Source organism: Parasteatoda tepidariorum, chromosome 5 (genome assembly GCF_043381705.1).
Source record: "Parasteatoda tepidariorum isolate YZ-2023 chromosome 5, CAS_Ptep_4.0, whole genome shotgun sequence".
Classification (NCBI taxonomy): domain Eukaryota; kingdom Metazoa; phylum Arthropoda; class Arachnida; order Araneae; family Theridiidae; genus Parasteatoda; species Parasteatoda tepidariorum.
In genome coordinates this window covers 3,766,016-3,788,792 of record NC_092208.1, presented here as the reverse complement: position 1 = coordinate 3,788,792, position 22,777 = coordinate 3,766,016, and the positions used below count along the sequence as shown (strand labels likewise).

The 22,777-nt window shown below is 30.8% G+C and overlaps 1 protein-coding gene across 1 annotated transcript in view; it reads right to left on the bottom strand.

The window, feature by feature from the left end:
* Positions 1–22,777, bottom strand: part of LOC107438266 (probable RNA-binding protein 19) — a gene marked incomplete in the record, with an annotated part of 97,779 nt that overhangs the window by 3,080 nt on the left and 71,922 nt on the right. Inside the window, 1 exon segment of the mRNA XM_071180874.1 lies at positions 5,582–5,671. Coding sequence (XP_071036975.1) covers positions 5,583–5,671 — 89 coding nt within the window.

Sequence of the window (22,777 nt, the reverse complement as noted above, 5' to 3'; positions counted from 1 at the left end):
TGAATGGCGCATCCTACAGATTGAGTATTTCCTCTATTCAAGATTTGATTTTGTAAGAAAAAATGCGATATAGGATTTACAAAATATTTTCAAGGAAATGCGATAAAGGATTTACAAAATGCGATGAAGGAAATAATTAGTGGGTTTTTCTCCCCAACTAAATGAGAGACTATCACCCTGACGAAGTCGCTAAATCCCAATAATAAGTTCGCTATATGGAAAATTGGTTAAATAGAAAAACACCTTTTGAAAACACTTAAACACCACAAAACAGGTTTTAAATTCATAAACACTAGACACAATTAAAATAGCAATGGATACACATTTATCTCGTAAACTAGTATCTACTATTCATTTTATGAATCTTATCCCTAAAAGAAATCTGCATAGAAGCCAAGAATAGAGCAAAACATTATCCAGTGTTACACTATCACGCTGCATACATTTTCAACTAAAAAAAGCTAAATTTATGTATAAAATTATAGGCTGCATTTATTATAAAAGTAATTTTAAACATATATTACCACATGAGTTCTTAAGTTTAATGGCTACTGATAAAATACGCTAATTTTGTCCAAGTTTTTCGTTTGAAATGCAAACAAAAAAGGAAAGGGAATTTACTACTTTCTCTAAAAGTTAAGTGGCTTCGAAAATCAATTCCCCCAACATTTTCCCCATCATAGGTGGTAACAAGTTTGAAACAATCTCAAATATTTTGGGAAACAGGAAAGTGGATCTCAAAGAAAAGTTCGTTAAATAGAAAATTCACTTCGCTATTTGGTAGTTATTTTACGAAGATATTTCCAACATGTTCTGGGTTCCTCGAAAAAAATTGCGAAATAGAGAAATTGCAAAATGGAAGTTCGTTAAATAAAAGTCCGCCTGTATTACAAATGAAATAAAAATAATTATATGGATTTTTTTTAATCACAGCGCTTTTATTAATTCAATTAGTAACATACATATTTGTTATTATTGAAAGTATCTTGTAGAAAGATATTAGTGCTAGAGACTTTTGTCGCAGAAAGCCCGTAAAAATTCAACCACATGGCTCCCTTCTAATCCGTTAAGTGAAATCATATAATCTTACTTCTTAAACTTGAAAACTGTGGTCAACTTGAACAATAAAAAATAATAAGCCAGAATAATGTACACACCTATTATTACTTTTCGTCTCTCCTATTGTCTCAATTTTTTTTCCACTAAAAAAAAAAAAAAAAAAAAAAAAAAAAAAAAAANAATTTCCAAAATGTTCTGGGTTTCTCGAAAAAAATCGCGAAATAGGGAAATTGCAAAACGGAAGTTCGTTAAATAAAAGTCCGCCTGTATTACAAATGAAATAAAAATAAATATATGATTTTTTTTTTTAAAATCACAGCGCTTTTATTAATTCAATTGGTAACATACATATTTGTTATTATTGAAAGTATCTTGCAGAAAGATATTAGTGCTAGAGATTTTTGTAGCAGAAAGCTCGTAAAAATTCAGCCACATGGCTCCCTTCTAATCCGTTAAGTGAAATCATATAATCTTACTTCTTAAACTTGAAAACTGTGATCAACTTGAACAATAAAAAATAATAAGCCAGAATAATTGACTCACCTTTTATTAGTTTTCGTCTCTCCGATTGTCTCAATTTTTTTCCACCAAAAAAAAAAATTTTTTTTTTCTTCTTCTTGTGTAAGGAGTATTATTCCCATCTGCAGCAGAATTTTTACGGACTTTCTGTGACAAAACTCCCTAGCACTAACACCTTTCTGCAAGATACTTTCAATAATAATAAATATATGTATGTTACTAAATTTAAAGTGATAAAAACGCTGTATTTTTTTTAAAAAAAACCATCTAATTATTTTAATTGAATATATAATTTTTATTTTATTTTAATATTATGGGTGATATTCTCGCATTTAATTGGGGAGAAAAACGCACTAATTATTTCCTTTATCGCATTTTGTAAATCATTATCACATTAAAAAAAATAAATAATTAAAAATCATGAAATCCATAGCAGTCAGATGGACGACAAAATAACGCGAATCGGACTCTTCAAAAAGGGGTTACTCAAATGCTCGTTCGTTTCCAGATTTGATTGTTGTAATAAGTAATATCGGAATTTAAAAACTATATGGAAATCAAAAGCAATAATTGTCAGAAAAAAAAATTCCCATATAGACTGAAATGTATCGGGATAATTAAAAACCACGTTAAAATCAATAACTGCCCGAAAATACAATCGAAACACTAAAATTGAACGTGACAAAAAATTATTATTTAAATGTGCGATTCAAATTTTACGTGTAAATTTCTGCTAAAAAGAAAACAAATTTTTTTTTTCCTTCCCAAAAGAAAAATCTTTCTGCAAGAACTCCGTAACTTTCCGCGACAATGTCGCCGCGATTCTGCCACACTGTTCGAAATTTTTCGGAAAAGTGGTTAAATAACAATTTATTGAATGGTTATTTTACCATAATTAATCAAAGCAGTCAAACAACCATAAATAAAATGGTAATCAAGTTTGAGAAAAACTGTTTATTAACTGCTTTCACCTGATACGGTTAAACAACCAGAACTTAGCTCTTTGCAACTGAGTACACATCATAGTCGAGCGGGCTTTATCTGTTAATCTCATGACCGGTGTTGACACCACACTATTTCCTCCATTCCCTTCAACACATGAAGAATTTCCAGTGTCCGACACTCTCCAATGCCCAATACCTTACGAAAATCTGAGCTCTTATGTCTAGTTAAATAATTAATTATTTTTATTTTACGTTTTTGAAAATGTTAGTTGTAAATGGTTTCAAAACCATAAAAGAAAAAAAAAATGTTCTTTACTGTAAACTTTACGGTTAATCGGAAGGACGGACAGCTGCCAGTTATTTTACCATAATTTTAGAATGAAAATTTTAACAGTGCACGGGGCCTATCTTATTGCCCTTTATGAAACATAATTTTGAGGTACTATCTTGCAGAATCCTTTGTCAAACGTACATTCGTGAATGATTCACATTTCGTGAACATAAAAATAAAAAAAACAACATATTTTCGGAAGGGACTAGAGTGTGCAGGGAAAAATAAATATTTTGTAAAGAATATATTAAAAACTGTTTTAAAAAAGATTGGTGAAAGAACAAAGTGCCTCTGTATTTCTCATTTCGGGAACCAATGTATGGCCCAGGGGTGGAGGCGTGTTCGAACGGTCAAGCTCCGAGAAGAATCTGACTGATTTATTGAGCCTCGCTTCTAATAGATGCCGCAACAGTTAATGAAGAAACGCCCACTATGTGTGTTCGGACGATTGCTTCTCTCTCTTTTTTTTATTTTTTTAGTTTTGTTTTTAATTTTGAATTCTAAGGAGGGAGAGATGTTTTAGGTCCTATCAACCATCTGCCAGAGAGAGAGTTTGTTCTGGACTAGTTTTGAAGTCGTTTACGATAAAGAGAAGTCATTTGAAGTTGTGGGCTATTCGCTGGACATCTTTTCTAAGAACCGAAGTTGCGACATCCCCAAGCAATGAAGGCTGGTAGAAGGCCTCCTCGAGTTTGAAAAACATTTCCGCCAAAAGAAGAATTTTTTTCTTATTTATTTTTTTTTAAAGAAAAAAAAAATCTATTTTGAGAAAGCTCGTCTTTTTTGTTGGTAAGTAAGTAGTCATACTAATTACATTAACATTGCATCATCAAGTATTCGGATCAAAAGTTATCGAAGAATACACTTTAAGAACACGTAATCACGTGCACTAATATTTCCATCCAGTCTGGCTAAAAATAAATTTTTTTTGTTGTTGTCTAATGAGATGTCCACACTTTTGGAAGACGTAATCAGGTTATCAATTTTTTCCATCCTGGCAGTTTGGCCACAAATACGTTTTTGGTGTTTAATTAGATGTCCACACTTTTATAAACATTAATTTTTCCTGTATTTTTCCGCTACTTCAACACCTCCAAAAATACTTGTTGAAAAAGACAATCAAAAATTCTATTTTTCTGTTTTTATTTATTTATTTACTTTTTTATTATTTTTTTATTATTTTTTTTATTTTTTATGATTGCAACTATGGAATTTCCGTAACATCAGAAAATACTTTTATCCAGGGTGCGTAGCCAAATCTTTCAAGAAAAAATAAGCACTTTTTAAATACTTTTCAAGAATTCAAAAAATATTTTTAACATTAACAAAAGGCAAAATAATTTTTTAAGACTTTATATGATCATGATAAAATAACTAGTTTCTGACAAAGAACTCTTTTCTTGATTATATTAACCATTATAAAATGATTCAGAGGGTGAAAAATGAAGTCTGAAATGGAGAATATCTTGCAAAATGCAGCAGAGTTGCATATGAGAGTGCAAGAATCTCACCAAACCCAACTCAGTAGACGCACATGCGGATTCGGAAGTATTTCATCAAACATATAAAATGATTGGCGCTTTCATACGCTAAGGACCGACAGTATGCCGAAATGAATTGTGTTTGAATGAGTTGTGAAAACGTTGAATAGAACAATGTGAAAATCACGCTTTTGCACGATACGTGGACAGAATTGACATGGTAAAGAAAAAAAAAATTTCATTTTCGAAAAGGGAAAACTAAACACTTTTTAAATACACCCATTAAAAAAAAAGCACTTTTAAAAAACAAAAATCAAAAATAAGCCCCCTTTAAGCACTTTTAAAAACGCTACGCACCATATCTATTTAGAGAAAGCTCGTCTTTTTTGTTGGTAACTAAAGTCATACTAATTACATTAACATTGCATCATCTAGTATTCGGATCAAAAGAATGCACTTTTAGAAGACGTAATCACGTGTAGTAATCTTTCCAGACGACAAATACGTTTTTTGTTGTCTAATTAGATGTCCACACTTTTATAAACATTAATTATGTCTGGGTTTTTTCCGCTTACTTAAACATCTTTAAAAATATTTGTTAAAAAAGAAAATCAAAAATTCTATTTTTCTGTCAACCTCCAACTGCTATGGCATTTCCGTAATTTCAGAAAATATTTTTATCAAACTAAGGTAATTTATTAATATTTTAATAAATTAGAAAGCATAGAATTTTGTTCACCACTACGTGTGAAGAGGTAGATATATCAATGGTTAACTCTAGAAAGACTGAAACTTAGTACATACCTATATTGCCCAAAAGCAGTCAAAATGACTGCATTGTGAAAAAATAACAAATATGTAATGAAATTTGTTTAAAATTAATTTTTAATATTTTTTAATTTTATTTACAGATATATAACAAGTTATTAGTAAATATCAACAATAAAATGATAAAAGTAGCAAAATTCTAAGAAATTGTGTCATTATATACATCATATGCTTTTCTAATTGAAATTAAAAAGTAGTCAAAATGACTTCCTTGGGCAATCTAGTGTTAATTTCATAAAAAATTCTGTTTTTTTATTTTCCTTTTTTTTTTTTTTTTTAAAAATTAATCAAAATATATTTTTCACAAATTTTAATTGTTAGAAGAGAGTACGGTCAATGCCATAAAATGGTATAGTATGGACTACACTGAGCCAAACTTAAACGGGAAACAAACTTTACAAAAAGCGAATCGTACTTACTTTATTCTGAGTCCAGAGATTCATTACGTGCTGCAGCCATTACTACATCTTCTTTGAGACGACCTTTTTTCACTTTTTTCATCGGCTCACCTAAGGATTTAAAAAAAAAAATAAATAAATAAAAAACAATATATTTATATATATATAGGTATACATAAGTTAGAAGTATAGAGAAAATATGGAAAATAATAAAGACTAATAAAAAGAGAAGAAAAATATTTTTTTTTTATTCATTTATAAAAAAATTAATATTAAAAAGCCAGAAAACAAAATATTGAAAAGATAAAATCCCTTCATCAGCTCACACTATAATATCCACAAGAAGGAGTGCTTTCTTATTTTGTATCAATATAGCCAAAGTAAAATATATCAATACAATAGTATCAATATGAGGAGCACTAAAAAAATTTAAATGGAAATAAAACATCAAGCAAGAAACAGAAAATAAAATGCAAAGAAACTACAGAATAAAACACAAAACGTAATCTCTAAAGCGAGAAGCGAATTCCAATGAACTTCAAGAATGATTTAAAAATATTTTCGTAATAAGATTACCAGATTACAAAACATGAAAACAGAAGCATAAATAGAGGGATTAGTTATGACGCTTTCCTACTGCAGTACTGAGGCACGTTATATTTGTTAATTACCTTGTATTGGCCCGAAAATGGATGTATGCAAGATAAGAATATTATACAGGATAATTTAAAGTTTATAATTAATAAGGTTGATGTTTAATTTTACAATTGTAATGATTTTAGAATATATATATTATTGAGTATTACGTCATTTCCAAGTATAACCAAGAGCTTGACAGCTGTTATTAAAGGTGAAACACCAGGGACCAGCTGTACTCAAAGTAGGGAAAAGAGAGCAATTGTCCTAGGGCCGACAGATTTATCCAGCAAAAACTGTCGTGGTTTTTAATTAATTATTTTTTTTAAAAAAGAAAACGGACGAGAATTTCTTCATGGAAACTACAATTTTAAAAAATCAGAAAATAAGACTTTAGAGGCACACAATAGAAATAATCCTCATAAAACCGAGCATTAATTATTTTAACATTGCAACGGTAAAATCTTCCGAAATGAATATTTTTAATCCAACCCCCATTACGTATTCGATGAGAGTGATGGTATACAGTATGTGCACCATTAGAAGAACAGAACAGGAAACGAAAAAAATTTTAAGCACATTTTGGACAGTAAAAAACGTTAATAATAATAATAGCAATAAAAAATAATAAAAAAATAAAACTTTTTTAAAAATTTGATTTCTCAGGAGCCCGATTTCATTTAAATTTTTTATTTTGCTATGTAAAATCACATACTTTAAAAAAATGTAAAAAAAATTCTTAAAATATAAAATCTTTGCGACTATTATTATATAAAATAATAAAAAAACAATAAGTATAAAGATTTAGTAAAGGTTATTTTTTGAATGGAATTATGTTTGGACAAACAGATTTTATAATTGAGTGTAAAATATTTCAATTCGCTTAAAAAGTTCTCGAGATATGGTGAAATACGCATAAAAATAAAATTAATATTAATGAGTCCAAATACTGGGACTAAATATCCCAAATTACGGCTTTCATTTGGAGAGTCAGAAATCCTCCGGAAAAAGAGACGCATGTTTACTCAGAACGTCTTTGTGTCTGATTAACTCAAACCAATTTAAAGGTCAAACCATTAAGATTGAGTTACTTTTTTTATATTTTATAACCGTCGTTGAACAGCAAGCCAAATTTTTGAGTTTACACTTACTCATGTTCAACTCCGTAGCCTTGTCATTTTGAACCCAATCCAGAAGACAATGGGGAGTCCTGGATCAAGTAGTGGGAGAAATTTGCCTTCGTAGATGACTTTTTGATGGAACCAGGGACTAATATAGGGCTGCCTTTATATCTATGGAGGGAGCTAACCCGCATTTGCGTGACATGGAGAGGAAGACCACGAGAACCACTCACAGTTACCCTGACGACAAGGGGACTCTATACCGTGATCCGCTGATGATCTACCACTCTACCACTGATGATATTTCACGTCAGCACTGTGATCGGTGCAAGCCGGATGCGGAATACGTATCGACCAGTTATCGCTGGGATTCGAACCTGGGTTTACCTCATTGAAAGGCGAACGCTCTATCCCCTGAGCCATCACGGCACGACTTAAAAATTAACACTCAACATACTGCAGTACTGGCATTAGCACCATCTGTTGAGGAGTAAGAGAAGTATTTTTGCTATCAGTAAATATTTTATCACCATTTTTTTTCTTTTAAATTTCTTCAACAAATACGGAGAAAATTGAGAACATACAGGTAAACAAGAGACAGTCGTAAAATACACGAGTATTCGTCAAAAATCTTGGCGGGTATGTACATTATATAATAACAACATTCATTTATTTTGACGCAGATAAAGGCTACTAATATTTGTTTTTGAAATAAAAGAAGGCGCTTTGTTTCCGGAGGTCTCTGCAAAATAGACGACAAATAAAAACGCCAAAAAAGGACGAACGTTATGACGCGTTTAAATGAGTGTCATTGGAACCTTGTCGCGAATGCCCTAATTCATATAAGCAACTCAAACCCTACCAAAAACTTTCCACATCTACAGTTTAAAAACTGAAATAGACTGGGGATGTCGGGTAAATCGATCGACTGAAAAGCAGTTTGGAGTGAAGGGGTCATTAGTCTAACAAGGTGTGCTATTCATTTGACACAAGTGTGGAAAATGCATTCTAGAACTGCTGGGATCGCATACCGAAGAGAGAGGAGGTGTCCCGTGAAGCGATAAATTCCTATTTAACACCTTGGCAACGGTTGTGATGGAGAACAATAGGAGAGAGCGTGTCGGAAACAGGATATACCTAATCAGATGAACAAAATGGGCAACAATGGACTCCTTTCGGGAAACTTTTGTTTTAAACAGATTTCTAAATACTGAAAGGACCCTTTTAAATATAGATCTACGGCGGAATTGTTAAGTAAAAATTAGTAAAGCATAAAAAGGACTTTGAAATCTCTAAAGGAGGGCAGGCTTTCGCCACTGGTGATCCAATAAAAAGTTGCGTTTAGAAAACATTCTTTCAGCAATTGAAATTTCTGTTTTTTTTCTCCCTTCCCTAAACTTTAAATTATTTCTGCTGATGAAAGGGAATTTGCCATGAAGGGTTTCTTGTCCTATATACAGCCCATGGCCAAATTACTAGACGCACTATAAGATTCTATGTAAAATCCTAATTATCACGTGATACTATACGTCTTTACTGTTTTAACGCGGCTGAACTTGGTTTGCACTTGGTTACGTTCGTGTGTATCATATTGATTAACATTTCCATGCAATACGTTAAAAATAAGAAGTATATAAGAAATCTCCTCAATAAAAACGCATTACATGTATGTTTAAATATGAAAGTATTGCATACAAACTCGTGCAAAACATGTCATTATTAAAACACTACAGTGCGTCTAATAATTTGATGTAATTATNATGAAGAAAAAAATTTTTTTTTTTAAAAATGGCGCGAAAATTTATCGAATTTTGTTCCGGTTTTTTGGTTTTCCGGTTTTCTGATTTCCGGATAACGGGTTCTGTACTGTACCTGATAAAATAAATATTCTATATTTACGTAATATATCGTCCAATTCATCCAATCGACGAATTTATATTATATATCGTCTAATTTAAAAAATTGCTACACGAACGTAAACAAGTGCAAACCGGTTTCAGTCCTGTAAAGACAAAAAAGCTGTATAGTATCATCTGATAATTAAGATTTTACATAAAATCTTTATGCGTCTAATAATTTGGACATGGACTGTAAGACCGTCCATTTTATCGCAAAAGCTTCCAATCATTATATCCTCATTCCTTTACAGACTTGCAGGTTTGACCGCAAAACTTTGACTGGCTGAAAATAAATATGTTACGGTAAATGTGATTCATCCGGTGATAATATACATTAACCGGTAATTATGCATAATTACTACTAAATTTGGTAAATATGATACATTTTTGAAAATGTATCAAATTAACCGGTTTGTTTGCATAATTCCCAACTCGTAATGGTAACTGTGATACAAGTTAACATTACTTTACGGAAATTCGTTCAGTTTGAGCAACTGCTTGGCTTGTGAAGAAAATGTAATTGAATTAAATGTAAGAGAATTTGTGATGAAAGATTTATTGTGCTTGACGATGTTCCAGATCTAGCAATATCATCACTTCGAGAATGAGTTAGAAACACATCTCTTTCTGGAGGTCAGGGATATCAGTCTGATGCATCGGACAATGCGCGTCTGATAAGGGCAATCTGGAAAGCTTTGTAATTCTAAATGTCATAACAGTCTAACATGCTTAAATAAGTGAACTTAAAATAATTACTAATTTGTAGTCATAGCATTTAAAGATATTTGAAATTTTTTTTACCTTCCTCTAGACTATGGACTGTTATGGATGTTGAAATATGGATGTTTTTAACATGTAACTGCAGTCTCTTTTTTTTTTCTTTTCCTATGTGCAACTGCTTTGTACAAGTTCATGAGAATTGTATTGTTTTCACTTCACAACACCTGTCACTCCCTTATTCAAATTTCGTTCTGGCTAAATAAATGTATGTGACTTAAAATAACCATTTATTGACTTTATTGAAATAACCATTATTATTATCGTGGTCTCTTATGCCATAGTGTCCAACGAAAAAATATCTTTCTGAGCAGTAACTACTCAGAAAAAAAAAATAAAAACTGCACTCTATTCTACTGGCTCAATCAGTTATGATATTTATCACATCTACCAATACAAGTTGGGAACTATCCTAACAAACCGGTTAATTTGATAAATTTTCAGAAGTTTATAATATTTACAAATTTAGTGGTGATTGCGCATAATTTCCGATTATTATATATAATCACCAGTTTATTACTTTTACCGTAACAGATACATCACTATTAGAGCTTCCTTATGATCATAAATAAATTACGCGACTCAATTTATACAATGTATCTATCCCAAAAGTTTGTTCATTTGAATATCTTAAAGGTGAACAGGACAAAAAATACAATTGTTCCTTTGCCAAACGACGGACGTCTAATTAGAATAATGGATTATTTTACTAACCCCCTCCTCTTTTTTTTTTCTTTGACAAACAGAGATTTTGTGCATCCGTAGTGCGAATATTACTATTCACCATTGTTGAGTTGAGCGTAGAAATAAAAAAAAACAAAAAAACAAACGATTCAGGAAAGATAAGAAGTTGGATAGTTTGACAACTAAAACGTTTCGTTTGAAAAACAGAAGTAAAAATAATCATTCAAACCACTGAGGCTGGAAGGAAAGGAGAAAAAAATCGTCTGCCTGTGGATTACGTCAGACGAATTTTAATAAGTTGTAGGATTTCAAAAGATTTCATGAGGCAGGTTATTACAGAGACAGAAACTGATGAAAGGAAGTCAAAACCATATAACGCTTGAGAGTAGACAAATCTAGAGCGGCTTAGGGTCAAAACAAATATCTTTATATCTGCTTTCAGGACAGCACTACGCACAAATTTAAAAAGCAGAAATTGATTTTACAATAGTATTTTTTTAAGGCAAACTACTTTAATAAATAAAACTTGGTCGAAGGAAATAAATGACAACTTAACGCAATATATAAATATATATGTATAAAATACTTTTAACTAACATTGATTTATTTTTATGTAATTTTAAATGAAATTTATATTTTATGGTATTAACAATAGACAGTTTTAATTATAATTGTTTATTGATCATAAAACTGAGTTTATTTAATCAAAACGCTATTCTATGCACTAAATACTAGTAAAAAGTAAAATTTCGCAAAAATGAAGGATATAAGATAGAATATTGCTTTCCCTTTTTAATCGAATAACCTCCTAATTGCATAGGTTTGGCTGGAAACGATGGTATTCCTTTAAGAGGGGTTGACTGTACCACCCCAACAAAAAAGGTAAAATGACGGAAAAGCAAACGACTATTGAATTTGGGTGCAATAATTGTATAATTAGAACTTTAAATGATATGGAGAAGTTCAGAGTTGGCAGCTCGGCTATTGAAATGACTATAGAGGTCCAACCCCAATAAAAGTGTCTGGGCACGTTCAGTAGTTTTTATTTCTACAACAGGAAGACAATTTGCATTGAAATCAGGATTACTACTAAAGAAATCAACAGTTTGGATGTTGAATTTAAAACCATGGATAAAAACCATGGATTTAAAACAATGGATAAACAAAATTCATGTAAAAAATGAATCTTCCTTCACTGTGAGGCATATGTCATAATCAGGAGTGGTGGGGGGGGGAGAAGAGGTCGCCCTCCCCCTAAACAAGACACTGACAGATGGGGACAATGCTCGACGACAGATTGCACGCACTAGAGAGAGAGAGGGAAGATTCGCATCCCATCATAAATTGCAATGAAATTAGCCAGTTCCCGTTTTCCGGGGACTCCTGTAATTTGTAAAAGGGGTCGAGCTTTTGTAAAATTTACTTTGGGTAGGATAATTGCTGCGGAGATTTGATCGCGAAACTTTATTTTAACTCCCGATGTATTAGAATTCTGCAATTGCGCCGAGAGATTGCAATTTCTTTGACAAGAGGGAGGATTATAGGAAGATATTTAAAGAATTTAATATATTTTCTGTAATGCGTATTCCAATTCATTTAAATAGCGATGCATGGATTTAACTTGATGCATAGAATTGTAACTCGAATATATTAGACCAATGTATCAAATTTATTGTATATTACATTGTAAAAAAAAAAACTACTGAAGTTTTGAAGAAAAAAAAAAGTTATCAGATGTTGTTGTCGTAGGGCATTAAGGCAAGGGGTGCGATTGTTCTTGTTTTCCAGTGGCACCATCTAAGGCAAGAATTCGACACTTCTGCCCCACACACACATACATCACATCCCGTTTATAGAGCGGACTCATTCATACACCCACAGATCGTAATTTTGATCTGAAGCAGAGAACGATCCATCTCCAATTCAGTATTCCCAGAGGTATAATTTGTGGGGCATGGAGGACTTACAATTTAAATAAGAGGATTGTATTATAATAGTGGATTGCATCAAATTTATAATAACAGTTCTATGCACCATATGTTTAGCTTAAATAGTATATACCACATTCAATAATTTGACTTGGCATTCGGTGGTTTAAAGTAAACAGATATTTTGACACACATTTATGTAATAAGTAGATAAAGATAAAACAATTTTGTTAATTTATTTATATNATTTGTTTATAACATATATATATATTTTCACACATCATCATATAAAATCGCATATCAAATAATTCGCTTATACGAATAAAATTTAATGGGACAAAATTATTTTATATGAAACCAGTGTCAAATTTTCTCATTTAAACGATTATTAATGATTGTCAAGTCTCGGGTCTCGGTTAATTACATAAACAGGGTGCGTAGCCAAATCTTTCAACAAGAAATAAGCACCTTTTAAGTACTTTTTAAGCACTAAAAGAATATTTTCAAAGACTTTACATGATCATGCTAAAATAACTAGTTTCTGATAAAAAAGCACACTTTTCTTGATTATATTAGCCACCATTATAAGATTGAGAGATTTTTCGGTTCGATTTCAGAGGGTGGAAAATGAAGCCTGAATTTGAGAATATATTGCAAAATACTGCAAAATTGCACACGAGAGTGCAATAATCTCACTGAACCCAGCTCAGTAGACGTGCATGCGGACCCGAAAGTATTTCATCTAACATGTAAAATGTTTGGAGCTTTCATAAGCTACGGACCGGCGGTACGCCAAAATGCATTGTGGTTGAATGAATTGTGAAAACGTTGAATAAAACAATTTGAAAAGCACGCTTTTGCGTAATACGTGGCGAAAATTGACAAGATAAAGAAAATAATCTCATTTGCGAAAAGGGAAAATGAAGCACTTTTTAAAAACACCCAATAAAAAAAGCACTTTTAAGGGCTTTTAAAAAACAGAAATCGAAAATAAGCACCTTTAAGCGCTTTTTAAAAACGATACGAACCATCATAAAGGATAGTTAATAAGATGAGAAAAAAATAAAATAGGGGTTTTCCTATAGATTGGGGGGGGGGGTAACTTAAATCTTATTACAAATTTTTGGTAAACGAGGAAGGATGTTTATCGAAAGGTTAATTATATTTACACAAATGACACAAACAGCTCTTATTGATCATTGGCATGAGTTTATTTCCTCACTAAAAAGTAAGCAGGCTTTATAATACGATGTATTTGATTTACGAAAGCAATATTTTTAATCACACTTTTATGGGGGTAGAAAAATAAATATTCTTCAACTGCGTAAAAATAAATAAATAAATAAATAAATAAAAAATTAAAAAAAAAAGACTCGTAGAAGATTTTTCGAATAAGTTGCAGAGTTTTGGTAAAGAATGAAAAATGAGATTTTGGGAAGGTGCGACCGATTTCTTCGAAAAACAAAACATTGAATACGGATATAGAAATTTCGACACCCCCTCACAGGAACACACCCCATGGGAGGAATGGTAAACATTCAAAGTGCGATTATTGTAAACAAATGGAATGTTGTTAGATAATGTTATAATGTTACAATATACACATATTTTTCATAAACCAAGCCAGTTTCGTATTTCCCAGATGGGAGGCCACTTTCTAAATAATTCCCTGAGATTTTTCAGAGAAATAAACAGATTTTACAAGACTTAAATTAATACAATTAAATTTTTTCCCCTTATTTATACGTAAAAGGAATAACGGTTAGCAGAAACAGTTTTTCGTTATAAAAATTTATTTATCATTATTTCATATCTTAAAAGTTTATCGTCTATTAGTTTCATCACCATAAAAATAAATAAATAAAAAAATATTATTAAGGCTATGAATGATTGCTATGATATATGAATGGTAAGGCTATTGATTAATATGAATTATTTTGAAGTACGAAATGTTCTATTGGAAGTCTAAATTTAATCCAAGAAATCTTTGAAAGTTAAAGAATTCATTAGATTTATTGAACAGTTTATTTTTTTAAAATAGCAGTGATGCATAATAACGCAACTATATAGACAGCTTTTTAAGTTATGTGAACATATTTTATGAATTCCAGGTTTTCACTAATCTGCTATCTTCTACTTTTTTGTTGTTGTTGCTCGAAATTGCCTTTTATCAATCGATTGTACGTTTTAAATTTGTGGTCTTTGTTTCATTTTCAAAAATGTAAAGACCAATATCCCATTAATTCCTAATTAATAAACATATTTACTGTTAAATCCCTGGCCAAACTATTAGACGAAGTGTAAAATTCTATGCAAAATCTTAATTATCAGGTGATACTACACAGCTTTACTGTTTCTACGCGGCTGAAACCGGTTTGCACTTGTTTACGCTAGTGTATCAATGGGTAACATTGTAATGCAATACGTTAAAAATAAATACAAATAGGAAGTATATCAAAAATCTCCTGAATAAAAACCCATTACATGTATATTTAAACATTAAAGTATTGCATATAAACTCGTGCAAAACATGTCATTATTAAAAAACCACATTGCGCCTAATAATTTGGTATAATTATAATAATATACTAATATAATACCTGATAGTATAATAAAAATTTATAATATAATATGTGGTCAAACTTATCCAATGGTCGAATTAATATTATATATCGTCTAATTTAACCCATTGATACACGAACGTAAACAAGTGCAAACCGGTTTCAGTCGCTTAAAAACAATAAAGCTGTTAATTAAGATTTACATAGAATCTTACAGTGCGTCTAATAATTTGGCCAGGGATTGTACGTCTATTAAACTAACAAGATTGCAATGATGAAAATAGGATAATTAGATTAAAAGAAATTTAAAGATAATCGTTTTTCAATTTTGCCAACATGACAACTATTTGTTGTGCAAAGAGTGTAACGAAAACTTTAAATAGACAAAAAAAGTGACATAAGAAACTTCTGCAATGGCATTTTAACTTGTAGTCGTTGATAAAAATAAGCTAACCAAATAATAAATTTGGGCATAGGGAGGTCATTTATAACAAGCAATTGAGTTTTATTGCAAAAAAGGGAAACATTTCGAAATAATTTCCCTTTAAAGCTTTTGTAATGGATTAAAATATGACATAATCGTTTTGCTGCGAATTCTTTAAAACCGGAATTATAACATTTTTGAATGATGGTGGACTCTATTCTCGATGTGATGAAAATATAAAGCGAGCTATATTTTAGATTCTCTATAATTTTTTTCTCACAAAATTATGCCAATTAAGTTTGGTCTGTTTTTAGATTTTTTGATAAATATCTTTGTTCTTGTGCAGTTAACGTTAACAGAAAACTTCAGTATCATCGAAATTGATCTTGAGGAGTTTAAACTGTAATAAAATTAAATTCTAAAAACTGACAAATACGTAGTTTTAAAATTACTTACTAAAAACTAAAAAATTGCATAACTTCATTGTTTTAAAGTTTTGTGGCCAAATAAAATCCATAGAAGTTCTAAAAAACTATTTCGCATCTAAGAAAGCGAAGGCTTTTATGATGAAATATATTCTGCTGTTGAATAATCATCAAAATGTTAAGTATTAAATGAAATTCTTATTAATAAATAAAATTCTTGATTAATATATATATATATAAATCAAGAGTTTAACCTAGAAATCAAGAGATCACATGTTTCTCATTTGAAGAAAATACTTTAAATTCAAAAATAAATAATTTAAAGCAAGGAAAAGAACACAATTTTTTTGAGAAAACGATTCTGATTATCAAAATCTTTTAGTAGATTTTAACAGTATTTAGTACATTTTATTTAGTAGATTTCAAAAATTTTAAAGTTTTTGCATTGGAATAAAATAATAACATTAGTTGACAAATCGTTTTACTTCAAGAGCTTGAATTTGTTAATAACTTGAAAGCTAACTTTAACGTACATTTGATAAAAATTCCAATACATTAGATGTTATAGAGGGTGGNCCAATACATTAGGTGTTATGTTTCTCATTTAAAAATAATATTTTAAATAAAAAAAAAGAAAAACTCTAAAGCGAGAAAAAGAACACAATTTTTTTGCGGATTTTCAAAATCGTTTAGAAGAAAGAAAAACTCTAAAGCGAGTAAAAGAGCACAATTTTTTGCGGATTTTCAAAATCGTTTAGAAGTTCATCATTTAAAATTTTTGCATTGGAATAAAACATGTGGCGTTAGTTAACAAATCGTTTCACTTCAAGAGCTTGAATTTGTTTATAACTTGAAAGCTAACTTTAACGTACGCTTGATAAAACAATACCAATACATTAGGTGTTATGTTTCTCATTTAAAAATAATATTTTAAATAAAAAAAAAGAAAAACTCTAAAGCGAGAAAAAGAACACAATTTTTTTGCGGATTTTCAAAATCGTTTAGAAGAAAGAAAAACTCTAAAGCGAGTAAAAGAGCACAATTTTTTGCGGATTTTCAAAATCGTTTAGAAGTTCATCATTTAAAATTTTTGCATTGGAATAAAATATATGATATTAGTTAACAAATCGTTTCACTTCAAAATATTGAATTTGTTTAAATCTTCTCATTTAAAAATATTTTAAATTAAAAAAGAAAAAAACTCAAAAGCGAGAAAAAGAGCACAATTTTTTGTGAAATCGTTTGGTAGATTTTCAAAATCGTTTGGTAGCTTATCATTTAAAGTTTTTGCATTGGAATAAAATAAGGTACAAGTAAACAAAGAAGTTTAAAATCGACATTACGGAGAAATAAAAGCGATATTTAAAAAAGAGGCACTGATTAATAACTAAAATTCTTAAAGATTCTCCGGAAATCGTCCTTCATCCTCGTTATCCTCCATTTAGATCTATTGTCTTATAACACCCATCCCTCCATCAACCTATCTATTTCGTTTCGAGAAAAAGAATGATAATTAAACTTTCCAGCTGCTGCCTGAAAACATGTCAAAAGGCGAAAGGAATGCCACGTGTGTATGTTGGTAGCACATGAGAAAACATGGGATTCTGACAGTATGATAAATAGTGGTTTTGTGTTCGCGGTTGCACTGACAGTCCCTCCTTTAGTTATTTATTTTATGATTTTAAGTGGGTATTTTTTTTGTTGCACCAAACAATATTAAAACAAGTTCTTCTTCTTTCAAGATAATCAATTATGTTAATGATACATTAGCGATCAACTTTTAGCAAAACATCTTAGATGATTCTCATTCAATTTCCGACGTAAATTTTACTGACTTTATCAAGAAAATATTAACGGAATTCAAAGCCACTATATCAGTTTTTATCATAAACAAGTAATGTAATTTTTATTTTATTTTTTAAAGACAATTCGTACTTAGGTCAACAAAGACATTTTTTTATTTTAGTTACTTTTTATTAAATAATCACAGTTTTTTCTCTCATATAAAACTAAAATTAATTAATTAAATTTAATGAATGAATTAATATTTAAAAAACACAGTATTAGCATCAAGTGCCATCAAAAACAAGTTTGAAAAATTGTATTTGAAAATGAGTGGATAAATGAAAAGTATTTTATGAAAGATTGAAAATTTGAACAAGATATAGGGAGAGTGTAAACTAATAGTAGGAATCGAAAAAAGTACATTTTTATTCAACGAGAAAAAAAAAAAATATATAGCTCTATATTAAGGTGAGCGCTCTATCCCCTGAGCCATCACGGCTCAATTACTATTGATTTTTATTACCCGTCGTTGAACAGCCGACCCAATTTCAGGTTTACAACTACTAATGTTCAATTCCGTATTTGAAACTTCATGATTTACTCTAGGTTTGTATGAATTCACTTCTTCTACAATTTTAAATTAGTATGACCTCTTCTTAAAGTTACCATCTAATATATATAATTCTCTTGCGTGGCTCCCAAATTTTGGCTGTATTTCTTTTCCGCCGGTGGCAACGTTTGCTTTGTTTTGTTTACGTTACTATTTCTCTTACACGGCGAATCGACCCATGATTGCCGCTAAAAATGTCACATGCCAAATCTAGCTGAGGTGGCTCAACATACAGCGCTTTTAAAAACGGAAACTGAAATAACCAGAGAGGCAATCTCATACTATTAAGCTAGGCAGAAGTGAGTAGTCTTTGTCGATAGATCTCTATTTTAGTATTTTATCGAAAGCGCTTTTTTTTCCACGAATTTATATATTACGACATTATTTGACGATTTTTGATTTATATCACGAATTATACTATAGCACATTTCTAATAGGTTTAACGAATTACATGTCATTTATTTGAATTCAAATTTATTTTAATGACTTAGTATTTACTAAAAANTATTTGACGATTTTTGATTTATATCACGAATTATACTATAGCACATTTCTAATAGGTTTAACGAGTTACATGTCATTTATTTGAATTCAAATTTATTTTAATGACTTACTATTTACTAAAAAGATGTTTTTTTTTTTTAAAAAAGTTTTTAAATGGATTTGATTGATTGTTCTGAATTCTTAGAAATTTGTGCATTTGCAATGTACCTAAGTTAGTAGCGAGCGAAGCAAACCATTTAAGATTGCGTAGTAATTTTCGGGGGTTGGCGAGCAGGGGGCGCAGCCCACTAATATAAACTAATATTTTAACATTGATATTAGATGGTCGCTGTGTACTGTAAAAAAAAAAAAAAAAAAAAAGTCAGAATCGAGATCGGAAATAACAGTTCTTTGGGTCACCAAAGACACTTCCTGATACTGAAACAACTAGTGGATTCCTCTCGATTTATTCGAAAAATGTCTGCTTCCTGACTCAACTGTAACATTACGATAGTTTATTTTATTTTTTATCGCGTGACCAATACGATAGTTTCACTCCGAAGGCTAAGTTCAATAGAAATATTTCTGACCAATCACAAAGCAGATATTCTCTGTTTAATATCCGTGTGGGGGGGGGGAGAAACCAAGGGGGATAGGAAGATAAAAACTTGGTTATATGTTACAAACACTCTATGACAAATTTATGTAAATAATACTCTGATTGAACAATGGTGTATTAGTTTTTAATCAATAGACACAAAGATTTCGTATTACTTAATAACATTTATAAAGTATTTGAGGGACTGAAATCCAAAACTGTGATTCTGACTTCCTCAGTAGTCTTGTTTATTGTTTTATTCATGCTTTTTGTTTGTCATTTATTACTGATACAGGATGCGCAGCCCAATCTTACAACAAAACATAAGCACCTTTTAAGCACTCAAAAAATATTTTTAAGCACTATATACATTAACAAAATGCAAAATAATTTTGAAAGATTTTACATGACTATGAAAAATAACCAATTTCTTACAAATAACTCTTTTCTTGATTATATAAGATAGAGATATTTTTCGGTTCAATATCAGAGGGTGAAAAATGAAGCCTGAAATGGAGAATATCTTGCAAAATGCAATAATCTCACCGAACTCAGCTCTTCGTATTCCGCACCTGCGGAATACGAAGTATTTTATCAAACATGTAACATGATTGACGCTTTCATACGCTATGGACCGACGGTACGTCAAAACGGATTGTGGTTGAATGAATTGTGAAAACGTTGAATGGAACAACGTGAAAATCACGCTTTTGCACAATACGTGTTGAAAATCCGCATGATAAAGAAAAAAATTTGGTTTTCGAAAAGGGAAAATTAAGCACTTTTTTTTTAAAAGCACACAAATAAAAAAAGCACCTTTAAGCACTATAAAACGCTAAGCACCATGTTATAAAAATAAATTGTCAATATTTAATTATCATTCTCTACAAGGTAATTGCAATTATATTAACTCAATACTGCTCTTAATACGGATGTAAAATTTTCCTTCACTGGTTTGATGTATGTGTTTCTTGATAATTGTTTTGAAATTGTAAAAAGATTAAAAAATTCAAATTATTATCTATGAGAAATGTTAAAAAGTACTTTTATCATATTTGAAAAAGAATTTAAACATGTAATCATTAAATGTGTAAAAATTGTTTAAAATAGTTATTCTAAATCAAACTATAGTTTGTCTACGGTCAGAACTCCCCCCGCCACAAAGTCTGAGGCCGTTTGCTGCTATGGAAACAAGAATAGCGCATTTCAGGGAGGATAGCTTCTCTTCCCTCTAGGGATAACACAATAGACGGAAGAAAATGATCCTCCCTCCACACCCCTACTTGAAATAGTTATACCTCGTTACCATGGTCACAGCAGCGGGTCCAGACGAATGACTAGGGGAGTTCGTACTTTAGACAAACTATAACTATTCAATTCTATTTTAAAAAACAGTATTTAAAAAAACAAGTTGTTTAAGACACAAACATTGATGAAAAGATCGAAACTTTGAGAGCAGACGATAATTTGAAAAGTCAGAGTTAAAAAATTCTCCCTCAAAAGTTGAGAACAAGATTATGATTTTATTTTTATTGGCGGATGGATAAACACACGTGATCTACCGAACTAAATAAGTTTCTTCCACGGCCAACCCTTTTACTTCCATAGAGACCTAATTTTACAGTTAAATTAGGAAACCGGTTATCATCGATAGCGATCGAAAGGTTTAGAGGAAATCGAACCGATAAAGCGCGTTTCAGCTGAGATTCTCCTTCAAGTGCTTAGACAGTTTTTTTTTTAAAGTTTTTTTTAATTTTATTTTTTATCGAAGAAGAATTTAAATTAAGTAAGCTTATCTCATTTACAAATAATATAATGGGAGCTGTGCTGGCTCCCATTATAGCACTCGCCTCCTAATGAGGTGAACCGGGTTCGAATCCCGGAGGTTTATTCGAATTCCGCACCCAGCTCGCACTGACCACAAGACGTAAAATATTCTCAGTGGTGACGAAATCCTGGGTTAGAGTCTCCCTGCCGGCAGGCTAACCATGAGAGGTTCTTCGTGACTTTCCTCTCCATGTAACGCAAATGCGGGTTAGTTCCATCAAAAAGTCCTCCACGAAGGCAAATTTCTCCCAATTATTTAATCCAGGAGATTATTAGGATTGGACTCAAAATTACAAGGCTACGGAGTTGAACATTGTATATTGAAAATTTGGTCGGCTGTTCAACGACGGTTATAAAATAAAATAATATTATGGTAAGTATCCGAAATTAAAATTTAGTACGATACTTTTATATTTGTTATTAAATAAATAAAATTTAACAATATGACCCTCATAATTGGTACTTGCTACTGTTCAATTTTGTGTTAGTTTTTGAAGCGTCATGGTTGTCAATGGGTTTTGAGTTGTACAAGATGGCATCAATCAAGTAAATCTAAAATGCCACATACATACAATTGAAAGAATGCGTATTTTTGAGAGAATATTTTTAGATTTTGATAGTTTAAAGTTTTTCAATGCGACCATTTTTTCGTTGTTCAATAAATAATCACTTTCAGGCAGAATTTTTTAGTTAACTTCATGGAATAAGGCTTCGTATTTTAAGTTGAAATTTAGATAACCTATACAAGAGGGAGATCTAGAACTTAACTGTTATTGATTAACTATTAACAAACGACATCAAGGATTGTCTTGGTGAACGAACAAAAATCAGCTGTTATAAAAGAAAAGGGATATAAAGTCTAACCCCCCGTTTAACGAACCCCTGTTTACCGAATTTTGCGATTTAATGAATTTTATGAAGTTAATGAAGTAGACTTATAGGAAACAACGAATAGCTACTGAGAAGTCGATGATAATGAGTGAAAATGAAAATTGTTACTTTTCTGAGTGTAATTTTACTTTTCTGACTCCAGTGAAAATTGTTACTTTTTCTGATGCTTTGGAAACAGTGGAAAGTTTTTAACTGAAACAAACAAGTTAAGCGGTCAAGATATGTGGACATACCTAATGCAGCAAGATGTAAATTTCTTCTCTTCATGAAGTCGAAAAGGAACTTTTTTAAAGTAAGAAATCAAGAAAATAAGCAAACTTTTAAGCTTCAAAATTTCAAATTAATCAAAGCGTAATCATTCACTGCATTTTAAGTGCCTAAATAAAAAGTGTCAGATTTCTATTTATTTTTTGTGTTTGCTTATTAGAGATGTTCGAATATTTCATAAAGTTTGTCAATTTTTTTTTTTTTTCATTTTGCGTTCGATATTATGAATTATCCCCGATTTTGCGAATAATATTGTCGGTCCCTATAAATTCGTTAAATCGAGGTCCGACTACATATATATA